Here is a 26,394-nt window from a genome sequence, read left to right on the forward strand (position 1 = left end):
TGCTAAAAGAACAAGACAAGGTGATATAGACAGGCATCCAACCCTCACAGTGTGCTTGGTAGAATAGGCTAAAATTCCAGGAATGGGGGTGGGGGAGAATCTTGGGTTTCAAATCAATTCAGTGACTTCAAGTTGGACCTTAACTATGTTGGTTTTTAGCTAGATGGCTCCTTAGCAAGATGGGTCACAGCTTTCACAAGCCTGTAATATAGATTGTCATAGGGTAATGTCTGATATATAGTGGGACACAACAGGCCAATAATGTGTTTGAAATGTGAACATTATTAAACCTATGTAAATGTCAAGTTTAAAAAAAAATACCCTAAAGTGCTGAGTTAGCTTTTAAATGCTTTGGTGCATTCTTGTGTAGAGAGCAGGACCGTTCTTAAATTCTTCCATTTGAATCAATGAGAAGATCTTTGGAGAAGCAGGTGCTGTAGGCACAGTTAGTTATGACAGACTTCTTTGGTAGTGTTACAGAGTGAGTGTGTATGCCTGTGTGAGTGCGTGCGTGCTGTACTTGTATGAGTCAAGGGTTAAGCTCGGGTATCATTCCCCAAACATTGTCCACTTGGTATTTTGAACAGTCTTCTAGTCAGACCTGGGCTTGCTGATTTGGATGTAATGGTAGTCCATGAGACCCTGCCAGGAATCCTCCTGCCTCTGCTTCCACGTTGCTAAGATTACAAGCATGCACCTCTATTGTTGTAGATTATTTACCAGAGAATACTGCTCAGACTTGACTTTAAGCCAAATTACACTCAAGTTACAGCCTGAATGGCACTTCCATCATGGAGTCATTGTGCTAAGGTCTCAGGGGCGACTAAGATCTGAGGCCCTCTTACAGTATACCCAGCTTTATTCGGTCAAACTTAGCTCCTCGGGATTGCCTGGGAAGGACTTTACCGGCTGAGACCGCCCTGCGTTAGATCACTTACAGCTTTTGTTACTGTCTGTGATCACCCGTTCTCCAGTTGCTCCTTTACCCATCTGTGCTGGTTTGGTGAGGCACTATTCCAAGGAAGATTTTCTCCTTTTTTCTCTTGTCCACTCCTTTATTATACCTACCATGTAGGGAAACTCCACTTTTCCTCTCTTCTGTGTCAGCCATCTTGACTTGCACAGGAAGAAGACTCCACGGTGCTTGTTCCTCAGCTACTAACTCCAGAACAAGTAAGCCTTCTGTAAGGAACTTTCCCTTCATGCTGCGGCAGCGAAGGTCCGTTTCCTATTCCTCTTTCTTCAGAGCAGCTTTCGAAACAGCTGGTTACCATCCTTTAGGGTCAATCCTTCCTAGACAGTACTTCAAAAACATATCATTTCCCAGTCTTTTTTGTCCAGCGTGAGTTATAGAACTTCCTCTAGGTTTTTCTCACAAGGCGTAGGATTGAGCCCTTTAAGAAGCAGCATCGTATAATTGGAAGAATATGGGCTCCAGAGTCAGACCTGAGTCTGAATCAGAGTCACGTTACTCGCTGGCTGCTTGACCCCAGTCAGAGCTCCTAGCTTCTCTGAATGGCAGCTTCCTAGTCTGTTAGGTGGGGCTTAATGAGAACTATCCCACAGGGGCCTTGCCAGAAGTTCTGATGCATATAGCAATTCCTGGCTTGGTCTCAGTGTTGTGATAAATGTTGGTTCCCTTCCTTCCTCCTCCTCTCTATGTTCCTCCTCCACGTCGGGTCAGTTTCCTACGTTACAGGCCCAGATCTGAATAAACGGTTGAGGCTTTGAAATGATTATTTGTCTATCGCCTATGAAACACCCCCTTAATTATTTTCTGTTGTTTGTATCTGTTAGTAGATGTTTCCACACCAATTCCATACCTTCTACATACACATACATTCTCACACACACATACACCACACACACACATGCACAGACACGCGTGAGCATGTGCGTGTGCATGTTCCTCCTAGCAACCAGCTCTGAAGAGAGAACGTCCAAGAAGAGCAGTATTGGAGGCAGGCCCTTAACTGGTGGTGGCATAGTTAAGATCATTCTTGTATCTCATGTTCACCAAGAGGTATTTCCAAAGTTCGTTCTTTGTCTTTTTCAACATTGGGGACCCACTGGATGTCGTTCAGAGATGGCTTCAGAGTAAGTTACTCCCTCTCAGTCACACAGCCATCTTACGGGGCACCCTTTTGGCGGAGCTGACGAAAGCACTTACAGAGAAGTAGAGCTATGCCTGGGAAGACAGCTAACAGCACAGAGTCTGGGCAAGGATTCGGGTTCTTTCATACCTGTGCTGGTTCTGCTGTGCTTCAATTTCATAAATAGGATGCTCAAAACACACATACTGCCCTTGCCTTCAGTGCCCGCTGACACCAGCCTTCCCTTCTTTTCTGTCCCCTGTATCTGCTCCTCGCCATGCGCCATGTAACTAGCACGTCCTCCCTTTCTCAAGGTGGCTCTGGTTCTGCCACAGCTGGCTGTTTCTTTGTGTGCCTTCTAATGCACACAAAGATGTACATATTTTGAGGAGTTCCTCTTTCTCTCTGTTTACACGTCGTGCAACAGATTCCATAAGACTGACTTTACTGAAGTCTGTTAACAGAGTCTTAACAAGTGGAGAACTGGCAGGAGCTGGTGTCAGCGTGGCTGACATCCCCTCTTTGCCACATAAATGAAGCAATAGTCGAGAGGGGAGCAGTTGGATAAGGAACAGAACACATGGGCATTTTTTATGGGAAGAGGGAGTTCTGTATTTACAAGGACTTGGGGCTATCTTCCTGAGCATGCTACACTCCTAACACATCCCTCCTCAGTCGGAGGAGGACAGAGACTGAGTCAGGTTCTTCAGAGGTTGGTCAAATCAGTTGTGCTGACCAGTGAATCTCTAAGACTTGGCTAGCTGAGGCTCACTCCCCACAATGCAGGGGCTCTCCTAAATTGGTCTAAACTGGTCCTAAACCAGTTGGAAGACAGTTGGGAAGCAAAGGGACAAAAATCTTCGAGAGGGGTGAAAATGAGGAATTGGAAAATGTGAAGATGAGGCAAAAAAAAAAAGAAAAGAAAAGAAAAGAAAAAAAAACTTCCTGACCTCTTAATGCCTTACAGATGGTTCTTTTGATGGATGTGCTTGGAATGCCATTAACTTTACCTTGTCTGGACTTTTCTTCCTTTATTTATCTTGTGCCTGTTGAGGCCAAAGCCTCAACACACCGGCATGAGGGTGCCTGGAAACACAGTAATATAAAAACCATTGAGTTAAGTGACTAGTAACGGCTAATAAATAGTCATAGAAATCCATCTTAAGGCATTATGCTCTTATGAATCAGCGGACAGCACGTGATAGAAGTGTTCCTGGTCTCTCTTTGAAGAATCCTTTAAAAAATGGTCTTATGTATGAGCTGGTCTAGAGTATGACAGTAAATGGCCTTGAGGCTTTGGCTATGATGCACTTAATATCCAGAATAGTTCTTTGGCTATGAAAATTAAAAAAAAAAAATCTGCAGGGGCCAGGTATGGAGGCAGAGGCAGGTGGATCTCTGGGAGTTTCAGGCTACTCCGAGGCTGTGTAGAGGGATCCTGTCGTCCCCCCCCCCCACCCCCATACACACACACCACAAATTGATCGGAAAAATAATATAGAAAAAGAACCAGCAAGTTTTCATTGAAGACTTGAGGAAGGGGTACAGAGGAGAAGGGGGGGGGTTGTTGGGCAGCTGCTGAAACTGACCCCAGAACTTGGGCACTAGGGCTTATAAGGAGGTCGCCAGCTGGGGCAATCTGGGAGGAGCCATAATAAAATCTGGCCCCGACGTGTCTGTTGTAGATGGCAGTGAAATATCTCCTCTACATATTTTGTAGATGTTAAGAAATATGGGCCTGAAGAGAGGATAAAAGGTCAGGGCTAGCGATAGGAGTCTGGGAGTCATCTGTGATGGGTGCTAATTAAATCCATGCGGGTGCACCGAGGGAATATCTGGAGAAGGAGAACAAGCAGCCCTTGGGTGAGCCCCAGAGTACTAATTAGTACGGCAGAAAGGAAGCAGACGAAGTGAGAAGACCCAAGCAGATGACAGCATCTGAGAAGGCCGAGTACCATGTCCCCACCACGGAGGCCCTGAGAACGTTGCCTACCCATCGCTGTGGGCCCCTAGAGTGACCCTGATGACCTTCCTAAGAGCCAAGGGCAAAACCCAAGAGCCTTGGTGTTTTGTTTTTCAGACTGGCGAGGCGGGGCAGAAGCTAGGAGCTGGGTCCGTCACGTGACCCAGCGCAGCGCTGTTGTGCTGGTTTAATGGCTGCGGGAGTGCGTGCACCAAGCAGAAGAGGTGATATCATGAATGAGAAGTTAAATCTGCCTATAAACATTACCAAATGATCCAAAGTTAAACGCACAAAGGAGAAGTGGAGTTGGAAGAGGGCGTGGTAGTGGGAAGGAAAGACAGGCATCCACAAAGCAGAAAGAGGGTCGAGGTTTCCCTGGCCAGTGCCATCCCTGGATACGCCATCTTAATATATGGATTGCCTTTGGATCGTTTATGTATCTACCTGTTTCTTGATCCTTCTTTCTCTGATGGGTCTTTAAGTTTCTTCGGGAAGACATGGATTACTTCTGAGCATCTCTGTAGACTCCAATAAGGCTACCCAAGCACTTATCCCGACACTGAATGGTAAACTGACAGAGAGGAATGTTTTCACTAATTACTAAAAGTGAATAATTACCCAGAAAATGAATCAGGGAGAACTTCCTGTTTTGATAAAGAAAATGAAAACACTCATTTTCCCCCCTCAGAGACAAAGCTTTTTTAAATTGGGATTTTTCTAAGTAAATGATTTCCTAAGGAGGTATCAGGTGTGTTGCTTGTGGCAAATTCTTCTGAGTCGGCTCTGCAAAATGCCCGTTCTGATCACTGAAATCTGAGAGGTCTGAAGTATACCGTTTCCCCTCCTCTGTGGGTGATCTAACAGTGGCAGGCTGGAAGGACATTATGGGTTCCTTTAATTCATGACCTGAGGGTTAACAGAGGAAAGGAAGCCTGACCGGTACAGTAAGAGGCGCATGAAGACGCTAGAAGGAACCTTTAGAGACCAGTAGCTCCCAGTTATTAATTCTGAACCTGGGAAATACTTCAACAATTTGTCTACAAGGTCTCGTTTATTCTAGACACTTGGAAAACTTCTCTCTCTCTCTCTCTCTCTCTCTCTCTCTCTCTCTCTCTCTCACACACACACACACACACACACACAACATGCACGCACGCACACACGCACGCACGAAAACAATAACCTATACCCGATATGTGGCCTCAAATATCTGAAATGTCACTTTCGCCTTCTTCCAAAACAAGTGAACACATTTTTCCTCTAACTTAATGAAAGAAAAAATATTTCATCAATGTGAAGCTCAAGGTGACAGATTTCAGGAGGTCGAGGACTCTGAAAGCCACCCTGAGGACAAGACCTGAATGTGCTCTGACAGTGTTCTACAAGGCAGTGCAGTGGGGGCAAAGGAGAGGGTTCCAGAGGGTTATAGGGGGACTAGCAAACATACTAAGGCCACCCTTGTTTGTTACTCATAGTAACTTCTACTTTTAGGAAGGAAGGCAGTGATACTACCGAAACGGGGAAAATGCTTATACACACACATATACATATATATATATATATATATACATATGTATATTTATATGTACATATTTACATATGTATATTTATAAATTATATTTATACATGTATACATATATACATATTTATATGTATATAAAGACAGTAGATAATAGATACATGTGAGTATTTATATATAAACATATAAATACAACTTATTTATATATTATTATCATTAATATGTATTTAATTTTTGTGGGAGAAGAAGGGTACTGCTGTGGTAATTTTTTTAAGATTTATTTTTTTTTATTATATATGAATACACTATAGCTGTCTTTAGACACACCAAAAGAGGGGATCAGATCCCATTACAGATGGTTGTGAGCCACCATGTGGTTGCTGGGAATTGAACTCAGAACCTCTGGAAGAGCAGTCAGTGCTCTTAACCACTGAGCCATCTCTCCAGCCCTTTGTAAATTTCTTAACAGGATAGAAAAGGAGGAGGTGGAGCTAGTCTTGATTCATCTAACAGAATTTTTCTACTGGAATGGATTGCTATCAGATAAAAGAATTTTTCAGACCTCGTAAACTTTGCAGCCATGTCCCTTTGGAAACTTTACACGACAGAGAGAGATTTGGTTAAATCCCACAAACAGCAGACAGAAAACACTATAAAAATATAGACAGACTGGTTTCCGGAACAGAACAATAGCCCATCTGTGTCACTCACCCTGATAAACACATCAAGCAATGTGGCGAGCTAGCTAAGCAACAGCCAGAACTTCACAGAAGCAGGAGTGGATGGTCCAGCTCCCTGGGAGGATGGCAGAGAGAACCAGTGATGCTTTAGCTCTGCACCTGAAGTAAAATAGAAGAAATGGAAGGTTTACCCCAAAAACGTATTTCAAAGTGTAAACTAGTCATTCTCCATCATTTGTTTAAATCTTCATTTCCTTAACTCTGGAAGATAAAATCATCAGAAAACTAGTGAGGAGTAAGATGCCTGTGACCCTGGTGTGGTAGTGTGCTCAGTACTCAGGAGGTGGTACTATACTTGGTACTCAGAAGTTGGTATGTGTGCTCAGTACTCAAGAGATGGTAGTCTACTCAGTACTCAGAAGGTGGTATGTGTACTCAGTACTCAAGTGGTGATAGTATACTCAATACTCAAGAGATAGTAGTGTACTCAGTTCTCAGTACTCAAAAATGGTAGTGTACTCAGTACTCAGTACTCAAGAGATGGTAGTACACTTTGTACTCAGGAGGTGGTAGTGTACTCAGTACTCAGGAGACAGAGGCAGGAAGGTCAAAGGTTAAAGATCCCATCATCTTCTGCTACAAAGAGAATTCAAGGCCAGACTGGGCTAGAGACCCTGTCTCAGAAAAAAAAAAAGAAAGAAAAGAAGAAAGACATTGTTCCATTGATAACACTAAAATACAAGTCACAGAGTGATATTAATGGTAAAACAGCTATACTAATAATAATTAGTAATAATAAATAACATGCCGCTGCCTCATTAGAGGGTTCTCAGCTCTGCCATTTATCTGTGGGTGAGTAGATGTGTCGCTACTCCACTGTCTGCAAAGAATTCAGAACAGCTTACAGAAAGCACCACGGACTTCAGGCATTCAGTGTTTAAAGGTGGAGCTTCTTATTCCTGGCATTTGGTAATTTGTTGGTTTTCTCAGGCAGGAAGTTAAACATCTCGAATGCTCATCATATTTGGCAGAAAATAGTTTCATTTATGACTGACTCAACACATTTCTGGTAGTCACATCTCAACGGAGCTCGGGTTGGTTACTAATTTGAGTTTTACATAGTTACCGCCCTTCAGGAGACAGAAGTCACCTTTTAAACTTTCTTTGTGAAAGTAGCTTTTAAGAGAGAGATGAATTCTCGTCAGTGTGGAAGAGCAGTTGGCTCCTGATGTGTGTACAGGAAATCTGTGCCTCTAGGTAGTAATATGGTTTCAGAAGAAATCCGTCCACTTGGACAAAATATTTCCTGGATTCCCAAATTTAGAGGCTGGGAATCTGAGGATATGCCAAATCTTCGAAAGTATCAAGGGCATACTAAAATATAATAGAAGGCTCTTGAGAAAAGAGAAGGGGCGGGCAGGAGAAAATGGAGAGGCGTTGCTTAAGATGTGCATTTCCATCTAGCTCTTCTAAGCATGGCCTTGGGAAACGGATTTCCATGATCCTTCCTCAGTTTCCCCAATTGGAAATTGAGGTTAACCTATACATCTCCACTAGCTGGTAGAAAGGTAACATGCTCCTCTGGCTGACACACTGGCAACCTTGGAAAAACTCTAGGAGAAGACAATCAATAAACAAACAAACAAATGTAAGCTCATTCATAAAGAGGGTTCCTAAGACCTACACACAAGAGAGTACATGACATCTTCCCATCACCCTCTCCTATGTCTGTGTTCTTCATCTCTCAGAGGGATCGTTAAATGGTAGTTAGGTAGACAGATATTAGATAGATAGATAGATAGATAGATAGATAGATAGATAGATAGGTAGGTAGACAGATATTAGATAGATAGATAGATAGATAGATAGATAGATAGACAGACAGACAGACAGATAGATGTTACATGATAGGTGGTAGATAAATGATAGATCTCTAATAGATACATAGATAGATAGATGTTAGATAATAGGTGATAGATAAATGAGATTGATGATAGACAGATACATACATAGCAGACAGACAGCTGAATTAATAGAAGTTAGATGAGAGGTGATAGATTGATAGATGGAATAATGGATGGATGGATGGAATGTTGAATAGATGGGTGGATGGATGGATGGATGGATGGATGGATGGATGGATGGATGGATGAATGGTGGATAGATGAATGGTGGATGGATGGATGGATGGATGAATGGATAGGTGATAGATGTGATATTTGTCTTCCTGTTTAGCACTTTTCTTTTAACTTATTGATCTTCAATCTCATCCATTTTCCTACATAGTTCCATTCTTTACCGCTGAACCAGGTTCCAGGTTCCTCACACCCTCTGTGTGTGTGTGCGTGTGTGTGTGTGTGTGTGTGTGTGTGTGTGTGAGGGGGGGGAGGGAGAGAGAAAGAGAGAGAAAGAAACTTCTGAGTTCATTCAGACAGTAATCTGAGGCTTTGGAGTGAAAGAGAATTCATTGAGGCTCAGGGTGAACTTCTCGCCCTCCAGACTTTATGTGTAAAAGTTTTACATAGACCCCCTACAAGTGTCTCCCTCTTTTCTGCTTTTCTCTTTTCCAACTTTCTCCGGGTCTCTGGGCACATGACTCTCCTCTACTCCATGCCCCTCCCACCAGAGTGGCCCTGGCAATAAATGTATCAGGAAAGAGAGAAACCATGTGTTTTGAGGTTAAAAAAAAAATTAACAGAAGAAAGAATGCCGTAATCTCCAGTCCTTGAGAATGCCCAGGAGCTTCCTCGAAGACCCTCCTTGAAAGTTTCCACCCACTGTCTTTTATTAAACCCTGGTCTTCCCAGGATGTCAAATCCCAAAGGTGAATTTTTAAAATCCTTTGTATAAACTTTTAACTCTTTCAGTTATGCTGCTGCTCAAAGGGCTATTTTCCAGCAGTTTCTGATATAAAAGTGTGCTCTACGTGACAAGCCTTTGGCCCCCTTGCCTTGGAGTCTAACGACCACCAGGCTATACCTTGTACCTATGTTGCAAAACACTCATGCGCAAGTCATCACTGGGACTGAATCTGTACCCGTCAGGATGTGGTTAGGCCTGAGCAGGACAAAATGCCCTACTGGTTTATGAACTACACTGAGGAAAACACTCACACGACCCCTAGGACATTTCACTTCCTAGTCCTTGTGAGAGTCACCCCACCCAAATCTCACCTAAGTGGCCGAGACTGAAATGGAGCCGTCTGGACGCCAGAATTCTCACTCTGCGCCTGCGCCATTCCCCTCCGGGCGCACTGCCCTTCCCTGCATTTTGTGTCTGAGCTTCAAACCAGTAGGAACTTAGTGGCTGCTCTCTGAATGGAGGTCAATCCAGTGTTCAGGGGAGAATCGCAGCATCCGATAGATTTTTGCCGGAGGCCGCTGGCCGCAGACCCTGGGCGTGTTCAGCTCTGTGCACCAGGAGGGTGGATGTGCCTGTCGCCACGTAGGTTCCTACATGGCGGAAGTAAGAAGTGAGAGGGGATGAAGCAGAGCTAGTGACTGAGGACCCATAAAGCTGTTTTTAGAAAGACAGCTTCTTTTGTACTGGGGGACACTTCCTTTAGAGAAGGGGACTTTATGCGTCCTCCTTCCATGTAGTCTATTTTGGGAAGAAACTACAGAGGCTGCATTACCGACTCCCAGGGATCTCTGAGCAACACAGCCTCTATTCTCATTAGGCTCACAATACTCCGTTCTCAGGACTGCTAACCCAGGACCTTCCTTGTCTCCACTAAATCACGCTGCTTCTTAAGGAAGCGCTGACTTTTTTTAAGTGTTAATCCCCCCACCCACCCACACCCACCAAGGGACCAGAGGGAACCAAGGGACTGCCTGCAGCCCCAGCATTTGTTTTTGGAGCAGCATGGGGCTTCCTACCCTGGGTTGAAGATTTATCTGCATTTGGCAACTACTCCAAGGAGTTTACTTCTCCATAGCTTTACAAATTATGTGTTTAACTTTGTAGAATCAGTTCCCAGGAGGTGGGGAGAGGAGTGGAGAGCTAGGCTCTGAAGCCAAACTCACCCTTGAGATTTAAAGTGACAGCACCCATTTCCCTCTGTGCACCACCAGGTGAACGGATTTTTCTTCTTTTTTTTTTTCCGCCTGCTCACAGTTGGCACATTCTGTATGGGCATCAACTGAAACATTAAGAGATAGTGAGTGAAATGTTCAGCTATAAGCGTTTGTTTAATCATTAAACCGCCACCATTTTCTCTTGCCCTTTAAACTCACCTTCAGTCAGCTCAGAGGCTGGTTTACAGTCTCACTAACTACAAAGATCACAAAGGACAGAAGTGTTCTTGGGGGAACACTTCCAGTCACCGCTGGAAGCTCTGAATCAGCCCCATTGTCACAGGAAACATCCAGTCAAGCTCCCATGAGCCAGTCCTTGACAGTGGCTTGGAGGAACTTCTGGGTAGGAAAAAAATGTACCCTGCAACCCCAGAGGTGGCCTCAGTTCATTCTAGAAAGACGACAAAGGACTTCTTACTACTAACCCTTGGTATGGTCACCGCTGGTCACTCACTGTCAGCTGCTGGACTGTGATGTGCACAAGGCGTGTCACCAGGGTTCCTTTCTGTAAAGCCGGGGGAGCTGGCACTGCTTTGTGGCTCTCTTTCAGAACTTTTGAGTTCTGTCACTAATTTTTAAAGAATAACATAGCACGGGTTTTGAACCAACCTTTGATCCAGATCTAAAAAGAAAAAAAAATTTGCATTTTACATCCTTTACTTCAGGATGGTTTCCAGGTACCATACTTAGAGGAACCATGATCTTTATGGGCGTGGGGTATCCCCTAAACAACCTTCAAACCTTTTAGTTCCTTCTGCTGTTCATTCTGCTTCCCAGTAGATAAAGCACCCTGAAAACAACTGGCCCTTTGAAGTGGCCAGGTAAGAGATAAAATTGATAATTAAAGGACAAAATGCTGCACTTTGCAGAATTGGAAAAGGGTCTCCATTTGCATGGGAGAAGTGAAAGCCAGAGAACTTAAGAGATTTGCTTAATGTTTCAGAAAGACTTAGGAATAGAAAATGAGCTAGAAGCTGGGATATTTTTTTCTTGTGATGTGGGTTTTTCAAATGTCTTTACTAGATTATTGAGATTGGCTTCTGAATCTCCACTTAGAAGCTAAAACTCATTAGTTGTCATTCATAAATATTTCCCCCTCTTCTTCCTCTTCCTCCTCTTCCCCCCTCTCTCTCTCCCTCCCTCTCCCTCCCTCCCTCCCTGACAGGTCCAAGTCATTCTGACCTTCAAACCAAACAACCCAACCCCTTGTTTACTTTAAGCTTCTTTATTTTCTAAATTTTTAAAAATTTAAACTTGGACGGTGCACAGCCAACTTGCAGAATCTAAAACAAAACATCCAGGGGATTATCCTAGTCTCTGTACCGTCTTGGATACTGAGCCTATACTGGCTACACTTCTCTGCTCTTGTGGCCATTTTCTATGTCAACAGTAGGGGGAGGGGGCTGTGAGCAACTCTGACAAGGCCACAGGTGGAGGTGGTACCCTCAACACACTGGCTACAGAGAGCAGTAATTGCTGTCTTTTCTCAGAGCTCACCCTGAAGACCAATGGAAGATATTGCTAATTATTTTGAATTAAAAGGATTTTTCATGCCGTACATTTTGGGCGCATTCTTTTCCTTCTCCCAACTCCTCTCAAATTCTAGGAAGATGTTGCTAATTTTAAAGACTCATCTTGGTTTGATTTTCTCCCTCCCCCCTTTTGAAAAAACAAACTATTTCAATTAGACCTGTCTAAAAGAGTTGAAGTAGCTAATCCACACCAGGAAATAAATCTTCAAGGTCTTTCAAGTCATTTCTGTCGAGCACATTGAGGAATACCTGTTTCTAGTCCATTTTATACAAGACTCGGCTGAAAGTTGAGTCTATGGAGACTATTCAATCAACTCGCCGAGCCGTCAGCTAAGCTGGCTGTCTGCCCTCGCCAAATAAGTCGCTGAGCTATTAAGTGAACTTTAGTAATGTGTCAGGACGTAGCGTGCACAAAAGTGTAAGGTGTTTGGGGAGGAAATGAAAATTGTCCTATGCTGATAAGTAAGGCCTGTAGGTGGAAGAAAATCTCTAATGATGGAGGGGAGAGGGGGGTAGTGGTGGAGAGGGAGTGGGGGGATAGGGGTGGGAGGATGACAGTTCAGAGAAGCTGAACTGCCAGAGGCCATTTTCAGAGCCTAAGGTATTGTGAGTCCTGACATAGTTGAATGCTTCTAAGAAAAAGGTGCCTCCAGGAGCTGCTTTGTTCACTGATGTATGTCCTGAGTCTGCACAAATGTTTTTCTCCTGTGGCTGGACAGTAGGAAGTGATCTATCTTCGCCCTTGCTTGGTTTGTAAATAAAACTCTGAAAGGGGTCTACTGACCTCCAGACAGGGTTCTCCGGTTTGCTCCTCCCTCACTCCTGGAGTTAAGTCAAAGGGCACGGCCAAGACCACCATCTCAGTCCTTCCGGGACTGTACAAAAGACTGAAAAATGTGCCCACACCTGCCCTGCTTCAGGGCTGGCTCACTTCCAGCTCTAATGGGTGCAGAGGAGAGAGAGCTTGGGGGAGCCAGCACTCTTATAAGCCCTCTCCCTTTGCCCTCTGAAAAGACGTCTGTGACATTTAGCCTGAAAAAGGACCCTAACAGTCTCTCCTGCCAGCTCCTTTGCAGCCACTGGGACTCCTGGCCTGCCATTTCCTCCTTTCAGATAATGAAAAGTGGAAATGCAAATCTCCTGCACAAGCCCTGAGCATTAGGTGGTATTTCCTTAATATACTGTTTCCGACCTTTGGGAAAACCAATAATACAAACTGACCTTGGAAAATGAAAATGCAACCAAAGTTCTATATTTTAAATAATTAGTATCTGATTTTTTTTTTTTTAATGACAAGTCTTATGTATCACCTTAAATTTTGTAACCTGGGAAGGGCAAGGATGACATTGAACAAGGGATCTCTCTGATTATTTTAGACTTTGAAAAAGAGGGGAAAGGCATATTTTTAAAGGTTTATTACAGAGCTTTGCTGTTACCTAGGTGTCTTGATACTTACCGTCCTCGTATAGAGTTAAGCATGCAGCCGCTGAGATGGCAGACCGGGGTTGTGCTGAGGGAAAGACATCTGCATTTTTCATTCACTTGCTCGCCAGCCCTAAATTTTCAAGCTTGCTTTTTGTTCAGCATCCAAGAAAGGTTGTTTTATAGCTACCGGGTTTTCCTTTTTTTTTTTTTTTTTTTTTTTTTTTTTTTTAGACACACATGTTCCATAAAAAGGGGAGGGAGGCACTGGTTTCTTCTATTTATTCTTTGTAAAGTTACTTTTTTTTGCCCATGGTCCTTCTGCATGCATGCCATTGCGCCGAATAGAAAAACATAATTTTGTCCTCTCTCCTTTTTTTTCTCTTCCTTTGAAGAAAAAAAAAATTAAGAGGTTTAAATACCATTCACATTTTGGAATTTCCTTCTTTATTTCCTCCTAAACCACCGTCTCACAACTATATAAAGCAATCCAATGTTGAAAGACTTTCACTCCTATAAAGTCCTTTTATATGATTATAACTCTCCTGTTTATCAAGGGCTACAAGAACGGGAGCCAGGAGCTGACTGAGTTTACAGCTATGTGTCTGTGAGCATACATGTGTGTGGACAGGGAGGTCCACATATACACTTAAGTGTGTCCAAATGCTCACAGCGCTTTTAGCATATAAATTGCCAATTAAACACCTATAGCCTCCCCTACAATTCTGAATGTGGGATCTATTTGTTGATGGCGGAAGACCAACACATCAGCAACAAATTCAAATACTTAACAAATCCAAGACGCTGAGGTTTGTCTGAGTCTCTGACCCTTGGATCAGCTAATTAAATATTGCGACGTTTCATTAGCCTCATTCTTGAACTTTTTCTTGGTAGAAATTTGGCTTTGGGGGTCCAGGGTTAGGGCCCATGAAGCAGAACAGTCATGGTTGCAGCCACGAAATGGAAAGAGGGGGTCCTCCCACCCTCTTTCCTCATTTTTTCACTCAGCCAAGGACCCTACCTCATGGAATGGCACCACCAGCTTTCAGACTGTTCTTCCTCATTAAAAGTTTTGAGAGATGCCCTCACATAGACACATAGAAATATGCCTTCCTGGTGATGATAACTCTAGTTCAGATAACCCTGAGGCTCAACCATCACATCCCACCCTTCAGTTTTTCTAACATCCTCTCCGACAGTGTGCTTTGTAGTTCCTGGATGGTTTCTAAGTATCTTGTCAGCCGCTCGAATTCCTCATACATGGTTTACAAAATTACCTCTAGATTCACGGCACCCCTTCAGAGAGAAGAGACTCCTCACACCTCCTAAAAAGAGACACCTAGAGAGATCGTGGCATGAGCATTTTCAGTCCATTTTAGATAAGTGAGCATCCTAGGGGATTGACTGCTCCACACAGCCTAATAAGCAGAGCCCAGCTTCTCAACAGTGGCGGCTTTCTGAGCACTCCTAAATTAGAGAGTCAAACTAGCATTTCAGAAGTCCACTTCCTGTGCTCATGTCCTGAGCATCATCTCAGTGATATGGCAATGCCCACATTGTTTAATAGTGTTAGCATATTTTTATACTTTGATGTTTTTGCTTCTCATCTACCGGGAGCTCGTGCCACCAAATGTTTCTGATTGTTTCGTGTTTTACTCTCTAGTATGCTGTGGCCATAACCGGAGAATGCAAGACTTGCCTTCAGAAGAACCCTGGCCCCCTGTATTTTTACTAAGTCATGCTTCCTCATGCCCCTGTTTTCCCCAGTGCCATGCAGCATGTATAAAGTTGCGCTGAGCGATGGCCGTAACTGGGGGACCTTTTTGCTGACACGTAACCTTCTTCATATAACTGGAGGTTTATATGTTGAATGTGATCTACATAGAGGTCGAAGGACCGGAAATATAAGTCCTTACCCTGTAGCCTGGCAGTTGTCACACCTGCCTTGCTTATGTTCGCTTAGCTGACCCCAAATGAGCCTGAGAAGCTGTGCAGGTCTCAGAGAGACAGACATGGCCACTCTGAGGCAACTAAGCAGCTGTGCTCTGAAGAGCTCAAGGCCTTCTGTGAGCTGCTCTGGTGTGGGGACTGGGAGCTGAACCCAGGTCCTCTGCAGGAGCTGTAAGTGCTCTTGATGGCTGAGCCATCTCTCCAGCCAGAAATTTAATTAAATACAAGTTTCTTTCTAAAGAAATCCCCTACAGTGGTACATTTTAAAGACCACCTCTCTTTCCCAGAAACCCCCGGAGCTTTACAGGTAGGAGAAGAGGAAAGACACAAAGCAGAGCCTTGCAGGGTGTCTCAGGGGCTACATTCTTGACAGTGTCATATTGTAGCAATACTAGAAAAAGCTGTATGGGATTCTCGGCCCTGCCTAATACACACTCCTTAAACGTTTACCGACTAGATCCATTGATAAACAGAACCCATGGGTCAGTACTTACTGTTAAGTACTGATTCCTGTGACTACTACAAATTCAAGGGCTGTCTCTCTGTCTCTGTCTCTGTCTCTCTCTGTCTCTGTCTCTCTCTCTCTCTCTCTCTCTCTGTGTGTGTGTGTGTGTGTGTGTGTGTGTGTGTGTGTGTGTGTGTGATGCTTCATTCATTATTCCCCTTTTCTTAAGATTAGTTGGGGAAGGCAGCTCTATCCACTGATTGGGTGCTTTAAAAAGCCAGGCTAGTGCTGAATGAAGTAGGTCTAGATAATATCTCTGTGAACTTTGTATCACACAATATCTGTTTCGGGGGCCATGTATATTCCTGGAAGGCTGGAAACCAGAATCCTGAAGGCCCCAACAATGACCAGGCTCGAGTGACAAACTGGTAATCGGGAGGACTGTGTGTGCTGTGAGTGTGCAGTGCAGGGCCCTGAAATCACTCCCAAGGGTGCCACCAAGGTCTTTGATACTGAACAATGAAATCATAAACACTGTTGCTACCCCTGCTGCCGCTGCCTCCCCAGCCAGCCCCGCCCCCGCCGCGGCAGCCGCCCTAGTGCTATTAAGGGGTGTTTATTACATTCCTACCACCCCGCAGTTGCGCTGTGCACTTTAGTGACTTCCAATTTAGTTTACCCCCAACAACCCAGCGAGGCATCCACGCTTCACAGACGAGGGAAGTAACATTTAAATTGCTGAAGGAGTCGTTTGTACTCTGTGCTCACACAGAGTCCCAGACCCCACCTCTGGTCTTTCTGATTCCAAAGCCATATCTTATAATGCTAGCTTGGAAGTCCTTTCCCAGTAGAACACCTCAGGCACCAAGATAGTTTAGCCTCCTAACTTCGTAGTCAATTGAGTTTCTTAGAGGGAATCCCATCCCCACCCCCAAGGCCCAAAAGGCTGCCTTGTAATAGCGCAGCCTAACTGGCTTCTACATCCTGAAAGGACAAATACAATCAGTGCCTCCTGAACATCCTTCCTTTATTTTTTTTTTTAAATGCTGCAGTGCTAACATTCCCTCCAAGCCCTGAGGTGCATACACAGGGCTCACAGCAAGTCAAGACATACCGAAGAGTGTGTTATCTCGAGCCAAGGACCTTACACCACCGCACTGGTGAGGAGACAGGCATCTCATAGACAACTTGTTCATACCATTGGGATCCTCCCAGCTGAACTGACAGGGAGTCGGAAGAGCAGCGGAAAACAAAGAGAGCATTTATTACCGTCTCAGGGAGGTCCCTGCACACCCTGGGGTTCTGCTCTTCCTCAGTGTAACTGAGCAGAACTCCGGTTGACTCCCATTAAAAGTCTGCCGTCCCGGCACTGTCAGATTCCTGACCGTGGGCAGAAGCTAGCATTGTTTATTTACTTACCACCCATCCATCATCTCTGGAATTCTTTTTGGGACACTTGGGCTGCATGGTGCAGGCACAGTCACTCGCTGGGTGTCAGGAGTGCTTCCACTCTTCTGTCCATGAGGAAGTGAATGAACTCAGTGGAGTTTCCAGTGACAGCCAGACAAGCCAGGAAAGCTGTCCTCACAGTAACTGTAAAGACGAAGCCTGCACACTGTAAAACTGTAGTACCTCAGTCAGACGCAGCCCAGGAAGTCAGGACAAGCAGCAGGTGCTTTCCTTTCAGAGCCAGGAAGGGGTTCCCATCGTCACCACGGACAGGGGACAGGCCAGCACAGTGGAAGCCAGCTGAACAAAGCCAAACTCGGTGTCTCCCTTCCTTATTGTTGTTGGGTGACACAAAGTGATCTTTTTCAAGAATCGGGGATGGGTTAACTTGCTGGAACCGGTCCTGTTACCTGACAGGGAAATTTGTTCAGCATGAGGAAAGAGCGTGTTAGTGTTCTTGTTTGGTTGTTGTTTGTTTTTTCTTCCTTTGGCTCAGTGGTTCTCAACCTGTGGATCTTGATGCCTTTGGGGGTCAATGACCCTTTCATAGATGGCTGCGTGCTGGATACCCTGCACACGGAGCATGCACATTACGATTCATAACAGTAGCAAAATGACAGTTATGAAGTAGCAATGAAAATCATTTTGTGGTTTTGGGGGGGTCACCACAACAAGAGGAACTGTATTAAAGGGTCACAGCATTAGGACACTGTTTGGCTGGACATTTCATTACTAAAGCAGCACCTCCTATTCTTGTGGTTCTGAGAGGGAGGGAGGGAGAGGAGAGGGAGAGGGCGATGTAAGATAACAGGGAAGGAAGACAGTATCTGAGCATCTCTTGACCCACAGAATTTACCAGTGTGGAAGGTGTATCATCACTACACTGGGTATATTTGAAAAATTATATCCTTGCTAGTCAGCTGGAATTGGGGGTTCCTTGTATTCCCAAAACCAACAGCCATTTTCTTTGATTTATTTCAGATTCATCACGATTCATTTGTTAGGTTCTTATACATTGGTTTAATTCTTGTTAACCCTCGGCACATGTACTGATTTATAAAACATACAGGAAGATAAAACCATATCTAAAAAGTATGTTAACTCTCTATAACTATAACAAAAAGACCTGAGGGAATCAAGTTAAACGGAGAAAAATGTTATTTTATCTCAATGTTTTGGACTAGGGAAGGCCCAACAGGAAGGCATCCTTGGGAAAAGCCAGGATGGCGTGATAATGTGGAAAAGGAAGAATTCACTTCTACCAGCATTGAACATATCTCACGATGTAATTAAGCTAGTTAACACTTCTCGAATTGAATTTTAAGCTTCCTCCAAGAAAAATCACTCTGCAGCTGAAGTCAGCCACTTATCGGTGCCAAGAAAACAGTGCTGAGTTTTGGGGTCCAGGAGAGGCATGAGTCAGTTGAGTACCACAGGGCTTCCTGCTCATAAACCATCCATGTAGTTCTTGAGAACATGGGAGACTACCAAAACATTTATCCTTTAGGAAAGGAAATGCCTAAAAAATCAAGATTAAACTTCTGTGACTACATGTTATAGCTTCTAGAAAACACTTACATAGCCAAATGTATCTCCAGAGCCATCTCAGAGCCGGGTGTGGCGTTGTGGTGCACACCTGTTACCACAGTAGAGCTCAAAACCTGCCTCAGCTACATAGTGAATTTGAGGACATCCTGGGCTACATAAGGCCCTGCCCTTCTCCCCCAAAACCCTAAATTAATAGGTAAATAACTTAAAATGTTACCTGTTTCAGTATAAAACCAGAAACAATGTTCTTAGGTCAATGGAACAAGTATTGATTCTAAATCTTTTATGAAAGTAAAATATAAAAATAGCCACATTATATCCTCTCATAAACATGTGGGGAAGGTATGTAGGGTACAGTGCACATATAGAATATTATATATATAATGTGCCTAATATATATGATAATGAAAGTCCAAATCCCATTTAGTGTAACTGGTGTCTGTATAATCACAAAAGGCATGTCAAGTGGACCTTCAAGTAGGTCACTAACAAGTAGAGTATTGACAACAAATTTGTAAGTTAGTTATTTCTCCTCTCAAATAGTATCTCTGCTTCCGGTACCTCACGGATCCCAGAGACAGCCTTCACCAAACAGTGCACATAAGGCCTTGCACCCCTTGAACTTAGGTTGCTGAAGTTGAAACTTTGGCTACGGCACGTTCCTCATGCGCTGAGCACACCCAGCAGCATCCTGTCTCAGACACACCTTGTCCTTTGATGTTGTGGAGAATGCACATGGAGGGGACGGCACCTACGGCCACCTCTCTCTTCTTTCTGTTCCAAGCAGTTGAGGAACAGCTCCTCCACATGTAAGAATGTCTTGTAGGAAAAAAAATCAACTGTAAAATTGCCTTTTACTTTTCAACATATACCTTCTCGATTCTCCCCTTCCATAGGCTCTGGATTCCTTGACACATTTCCTATTTGCACATACATCTAGACTATACGTGCACACACATGTGCATGTGCACACACATGTGCATTGCACACACAGTGAACATAGATGCCACACATACACATGCAAGAAATGAGGGGGCACCCACATAAGTCCTGTGAAAGGTGTCAGCCCCCTACGGTGAATTCTAATTCTCCATGCATGCAAAGGCTGAACACCAGGCAGCTGCCTCCACCGAATAAGACTGCTGAACGCACACTCAGCAGAAACAGAACCAGCGGAACTGCCTAAGTGAACACCTTGAAAGATGTTGCTGCCTCTTTAAGAAAACAATCATTATGGGACCCATGCCGTTAAAAACACTTCACGGAGATCTTCCACTGAGGCGACTGCCCCTGGGCGCTCCAGAGAGATACTTAGAGGAGAGTGAACCACACCCCAAACAGGTCAGAAAGCCCAGCTCTTCCATTTGTACGAGCTCTGGACTGGACTGCTTTGTTCTATGGAAGAGAATCAATAAGTTCAGGTTGTTTCCTTTCCAAAAATAAAACTCAGGAAGATTAAAGTTTCTATGCCTTAGTTTCCCGGTGAGAAAACAAAAACAGTAAGACGCATACCTTCCCCGACGAGGTGGTGGTTGTTAAAAATATAAGGGATTTTCACCTTTCTGTAGGACGTGTGTGCGCGCGCGGTATTCTATATTTATCGAGATTTATGGAAACAGTGTTAACGACTGTAGAGATTAATAAACAGAGTTATCATTTGGTCCTGAGGAAGCGGCTGGAGCCGGTGTGTCTTTGCTTCCAAGAGCCGTAAGAGCTCTCTGCCTCCCTGTCTCAGCACTTAGCTGTGAGCCCAGCGATGCTCCGCGGCAGATAAGAAGCTTGCAGTTTGTTACCCAGAAGGCTTCCAGCCGGCACTTTACTTCCTGTCTGTTTTTATGAATGGCGGTAGTATTATGATTTGGTCTTTTTTTTTTACCCCCCCCCCCCCGACCAAAGCCATTCATAAAAATAAAAACAAAACAAAATAACAAGAGCAGCAGCAACAACGAAACTTTCTGGGCACTGTCTGAAGCGAATGGGTGCCAGGGGCCGGGCAAACATCCCGGCGGCCTTAACCACAGCCAGCGCCGAAGGCATTCAAGGGTCTGTTTGTTTGGTGGTCTGAGAAGTATGAAGTGCTGTGTCTAAGTGTAGCCGGGAGAAGGTCTGTGACATGAACTAGGCCGCGAGCCAAGGCTGGCAAAAGTTCAGACATTGTCTTTCCCCTCACTGAAGTGTCAGGACCTAATTTATGGGAAATTGGGTGAGCTGGCAGCCCTCTCAGAGTCTCATTGAGACGCTGTACAGGACTCGCATGAATGGAGCTCCTCAGCCAAAAAAGGAGGGGTTGGCGAGCCAGACGGCCTGCGTGAATGTGTGTGGGTTGGAACCGGTCGGGAGTAAAAGTGCACAGGTGTAAGTGGAGGGAGAGCAAGAAAGGCTCTCTTCTTAAACGTGACCTTTTGGAAACGGACACTCTCAGCACACGCTTTGGAATCCTAAGAAGCACGAAGCACTGTGGTTCCTGGGTTCAAGTCCGCCTAGGGAAAAACCAAAAAAATAAACAAAAAACAAAAAAATCTGGGCTTTGATGATCTGAATTAAAATCTGGAAGCAGACTTTTTCCTTTTTTTTTTTAAGTGAAAATATCTTGCCAATTTCCCCTCTTCTTTCTTTTTTAAAAATCTTAACCATCTTTTTAAAAAAAATACTCTGCTAACTTTAGATATTTTCAAGATCCAAGTAAAAAGTCACTCACTCCCTTGCAGACATTCTGAACACAGTGCATTTAACTCACCTCCTGTGTTTCTGAAGGACCGGAGCACTTGCATTTCTCTTGCTCGAATCTCTGGATCAAGGTGGCTCTGTTACATTTGTAAAATTCAGGAATGTGTAAATGGAGTTAACAGGGCTTATTATGATCAGGCATAAACATGTTGTCAAGAAGCGATCTTCCAAAGGGCTGGGACTTCTAACCCATCTTTCGTACCACTGAAAAATGCCAATAATTTCTGGAACTTGACTGGAAATTTAATTTAGGCTGCAGAGAGATCTCAAAAGAGAAGAGGAAATACCCCGACGTAGGTAGGAAAATAAGTCTTCATAGGACACTGTCGCAAAGGTGGATGAATCCACAGAGGAGGAGAAAGTGTTTGCAAACTATACATCTGAGAAGGGACTGGATCTATGGCATCAGAAGAACCCCTGGGTTTCTGTTGCTGTGATGAAGCACCGTGACCAAACGCAAGCTAGGGAGGGAAGGGTTTATTTGACTTACACTTCCACAGCACAGTCACTGAAGGAAGCCAGGACAGGAACTCAAACAGAGCAGGAACCTGAAGACAGGAGCTGATGCAGAGGCCATGGAGGGGTGCTGCCTACTGGCTTGCTCCCCATGGCATGCTCAGCCTGCTTTCTTATAGAACCCAGGACTACCAAGGATGGCCCCACCCACAATGGGCTGGGCGCTTTCCCAACAATCACAAATTAAGAAAAGTGCTCATCAGTCTTGCCTACGGCCTGAGATTCTGGAGGCAGTTTCCACCTCTCAAATGACTCTAACGTGTGTCAAACTGACATAAAACAAAAACCAAAAAAACTACGTAGCACAAGTTTCAATGTTAGAAAAAAAATGTTTTTTTTTTCTTTGTTTGTTTCATTTTGCTTTTAAAATGTGTGATAAGATCTTTCCCTAATAAATAAAGATTACAAGGGACCAATCACTGGGCAAGTAGGCGGGACTTTCAGGTCGGAAAAGAGAAGGAGAAGGCAGGAGAGGTGACCACACAGGTTTGGACAGGGGAGAGCAAGGAGGCAGACAGAATGTAAGAAACCAGAGGCTGTTGTTCCGAGTGTCGGATCTCCAGAGGATTTCTAACATGGAGTAGTTTGTAAAATTTGGATGCTAGATTCTGCGCCCAGAGATTATGTTACTGTTGACTCTAAACTAAGATTGGGTGGTGTTTTCCTTCGCTCGGGGACTCAACTGGCTTGTAGAGAGAAAAGTAACTGGAGCTCGCGGCGAGTGGAGCATGCGTGGCAACAATGGGAATTTAGTGAGACAGGAGAGAGCCCTGGTTAAAAGAAAAGAATGTGGTCTGTCCGCAGGGCTAGAGACAGACCGAGGCCATCTGCCGGTGCTAGCCAGCGTTAGCGTGGGCTGTTGCATTTTTTTATATTTCACACAACATTAATGAGCAAAGCATTTGAATGCCCATTTCTGTACAGAAGCTAAATGGATTACTGTCAGTAAGCACATGACAGACGTTCCATGTAATTAGTGAAGAGGAAGATGCAATGGTATCTAACTATCCACCCGGTTGGAAGTCAAGACTAAAAATGACGGACATTAACAAGTGCTGGCACGTACGTGGAAAAAAATCGAACTCTCCTACACCGCTGGTGAGGTCTAGACAACAGTACGCCTGCTTTGGAAACCCATCTGGCCGCTGTTCAAATCAGGTCGGGATGGAGTATCACCATTAGCACTCCGCAGTACCACTCCTAGGTTATCCACAATGAATAAAACATGCCACAGTAAAGTAAGTTTTTGAAAGCTCATAAGAGATGCTCATAGTAGCCAAAAAGAGGAAACAACCCAAAGTATTACCAACTAAGGAACATCTAGACAGGTAAAATATAAAAGTACTACTTGACACACAAAGCAATTGACTGTTACCACTAGAGGAGTCATTTTCCCAGTTTGGTTACAAAAGATTTGACCAAGGCAACAAGACAGAAAGGGTGCAGTTAGGCTTACACAAGGACACACAATCCGTCCTGGTGGGAAGCAAGGGCGGCAGGAGCCTGAGGCAGCTGACTTTACTCTGTTTGGAAGTAGGGAAAACAGTGGTGAGAATGGTCTTTAGCTTCCTTACTCCTATTTCTCAGGGTTGATCGTCTCTCTCCATCTAAGCCTTTTGGGAAAACACTTTCACAGACGTACCCAGGGGTGTTATTTCCCTGGAGATTGTAAATTCAATTAAGATTAGTCATTTCAGATATTAGCATACGATTTACACTCCTCACCTGGAAACAAAGCGTGAGGGGCGGGGAACGACACAGAGCCTGTTGTGTTGTGAGGTTGAGTATACACCTGCTGTGTAGTAAAGATTCCTCTGCACTAACCTCTTTAAATGAATGAATCGTGTGGTTTGTAAGCTTTATCTTGGTAAAGGCTCTTCTGACTCTTCTAGTCTATGATAAACTAAAACCCAGGTCATTCCTATAGCAAGCCTATTGCAGTACCGCAGTGACTCCTTTGCAAGTGGAGATCGTGAATAAAGGCTCTTTAACTTGGATGACTTCTCTGAACGTTGAGTTTTCTCCTTTGCTTTGCAGATCCACAGCCACACTGAAAGTGTGAGTGACTACTCAGGGTTTTCCCTCATTGCTTCCTTGTAAGCCATAACACTTCTTTTGTTTTTTTTTCTCCCTCAGCCACAACAAGTCATCCAGAAGCCTGCTCAGGTAAGACATGATCCCTTATGATTTTCCTCCCAAAAGAACTCACGTAAAATACATATGGAGAAAGGTTTCCAAGCCTTTAGCATTTTCTTACTTTGATTATGTCAAGGTTGAAAAAGTATTGAATATTTGTTGTAGCCTTCAGGGCCAGGAATATATATAATCTGAGATTATGTTATTACAAACCCCAGACAGGCCCAGTGAGCCAACTCAGCTGGTAAGGACACTCGCTGCCAAACCTGATAAGCTGAGTTCCAGCCCCAAAGTCCACTGGAACATCAGGGCAGCCATGTTTGTGTGCAGATAAACTGAAACAGCAAAACAAAACATCGGGGTCTTTACTATAAATGAAGCATCAGTAAAAACAAAATAAAACCATGTGGGGGCTGTAAATAAAATGTAAGCTTACTATATGTTTTACCAATTCTTTCTCCTGGGGTTTATTTGATTGCTTGCTTGTTGTCTGTCTGTTTTGAGATAAGGTCTTTCTACATAGTCCTGGGTTTGTTTGTTTTAAGATGAAGTCCTTGTACGTAGTCCTGGCTGTCCTGGAACTCACTCTGTAGACCAGGCTGGCCTCAAACTCAGAGATACTCCTGCCTCTACCTCTCAAACAGAGATTAAAGGCATGTGCAGTGTGATGGGGTTGCTTTACAAGTTCTTAACTGCTAAGTGTTGTCTTTTTCTCCTGACCATCTGTAACCCTTGATACATAACTCCCTAGTTGCAAATGGCTCTTAATGTGTGACTGAAAGTAGCTGATCACTGAACTGTTCTGTGGTATGTGGTATTCCAAAACACCTGTGAAGACAATCAGCTGGAAATTATGTCAGTGTTTCCCATTCCTCAACTCCCAAATTTTACCTTTAAAAAAATCATAACTCGGTAATATTGAATTAAAAGTACCTTTAGTTCTTTCTGACAATAAACCTGGAGTTTCTTGTCCAAGCTACAGTGTATATATAGAAGCAGAGCTAGACTTTGTATTTGGTGAGGAAATAGATCTTTAAGAAGATAGAACTGGTGTATAAATCACAATTTCCAAATATATATAAGAATATCTATTCTGAGTTGGGATGTAGCTCAGTGGTAGAGGCTTGCTGAGCACTCATGGGGTCCTGGGTTCGATTCTTAGCATCAAGAACAAAGGGGGTCCTGGTGTTTTCTTCCCATTAAAGTAAGTCACTAAATAGTGCCATGAGTCATGAGGTTCTCTTTCAAGTAGTCATGTAGACTTTCTTCACATAGTTAAAAATATCCATAGAAATGTTGGCTTGCCCAGAAAGCTTTCTCACAAAAGAATGTTGCTCTGCTTAGAAAAATCCCATGCAGGCAGCCCTAACATATGTACTCCTCTCTAAAAGTACTGCTTGGAATAAAACTAAACTTTTCAGATACATGTAAGGACACAGGGGAGTAAATAAAACAATACATGTATCATTATTGATAAATATATAGCATCAAAAATCACTTTGTTTTCCTAAACCTAAAAGCCCCCCCCCAGCATGGTTTAGGCAGTACTAAAATATTCAGTGTCTCTCCGAAGTACTTACCTGAATAAAATGTAAATCAATGCGCAATATGATATGGTAACCTCTACCCTTCATCAGGAAGAAATCCAGAGCGGAGTGGCAGTGCTAGATTTGAGTCAGAGGCTGGGATGCCACAGGCTTCAGCATTGCACTGTGATCTAGAGATTAATAATCTTACGTAGCTCGCAAGTGTCGATTCCAAGTTTACTCTTGGTATTGTAGAGAAGACACGCTGAACAAAACGTAATCCTCAAGAGACTTGTGAGATGCAGAGGTGAGGCGCCTCCTGCAGCCATGCTAAGGGACGATTCATATGCTTACACAAGACACCTGGACTCTGAGCCAGTTGTGAGCATCTCTTTTGAATTCTGGGTTTCTCTATGTGAGAGCCTTTCCACCATGGAAATTGGCATAAGCTTCCTATCCAGATCCCAGTGTCCCTGAGAATATGTTTCAGAGCACTGGCTGCGCACACTGTCCATTCTGTTTGACCTTTGCATAAGCATTTTCTGTGAACCCTCCATGTGATCCTGATGGGCATCTGAGAAGGAACACACTCAGTGATAAAAGAAAACAAAATTTAAAAACATGGCAAGATATTTGAACATTTGTTTAATTAGCAAAAGACCACAGAATGTCAATGCATATGTAAAGTCGTGGGTAAGAGAAAGTAGAGACATAAAAGGACATGTTATAGGTGAGATGAAAGTCAAATACAATAGTGGAGTATTATGATGTAGACTATGTATATATGTATATATGTATCTATAGAGAGAATT

The 26,394-nt window shown here is 43.8% G+C and overlaps 1 protein-coding gene across 1 annotated transcript in view; it reads left to right on the forward strand.

Annotated features, from left to right (window-relative positions):
- Positions 1-26,394, forward strand: part of HMGA2 (high mobility group AT-hook 2) — a gene marked incomplete at both ends in the record, with an annotated part of 105,837 nt that overhangs the window by 69,938 nt on the left and 9,505 nt on the right. The window contains one exon of the mRNA XM_080934973.1: positions 24,057-24,086. Within this exon, the coding sequence (XP_080791099.1) occupies positions 24,057-24,086 (30 nt within the window). The remainder of the gene's footprint in view (positions 1-24,056; positions 24,087-26,394) is intronic.

This window comes from Micromys minutus, assembly GCF_963924665.1.
Source record: "Micromys minutus genome assembly, chromosome: 22".
NCBI classification, from domain to species: Eukaryota; Metazoa; Chordata; class Mammalia; order Rodentia; family Muridae; genus Micromys; species Micromys minutus.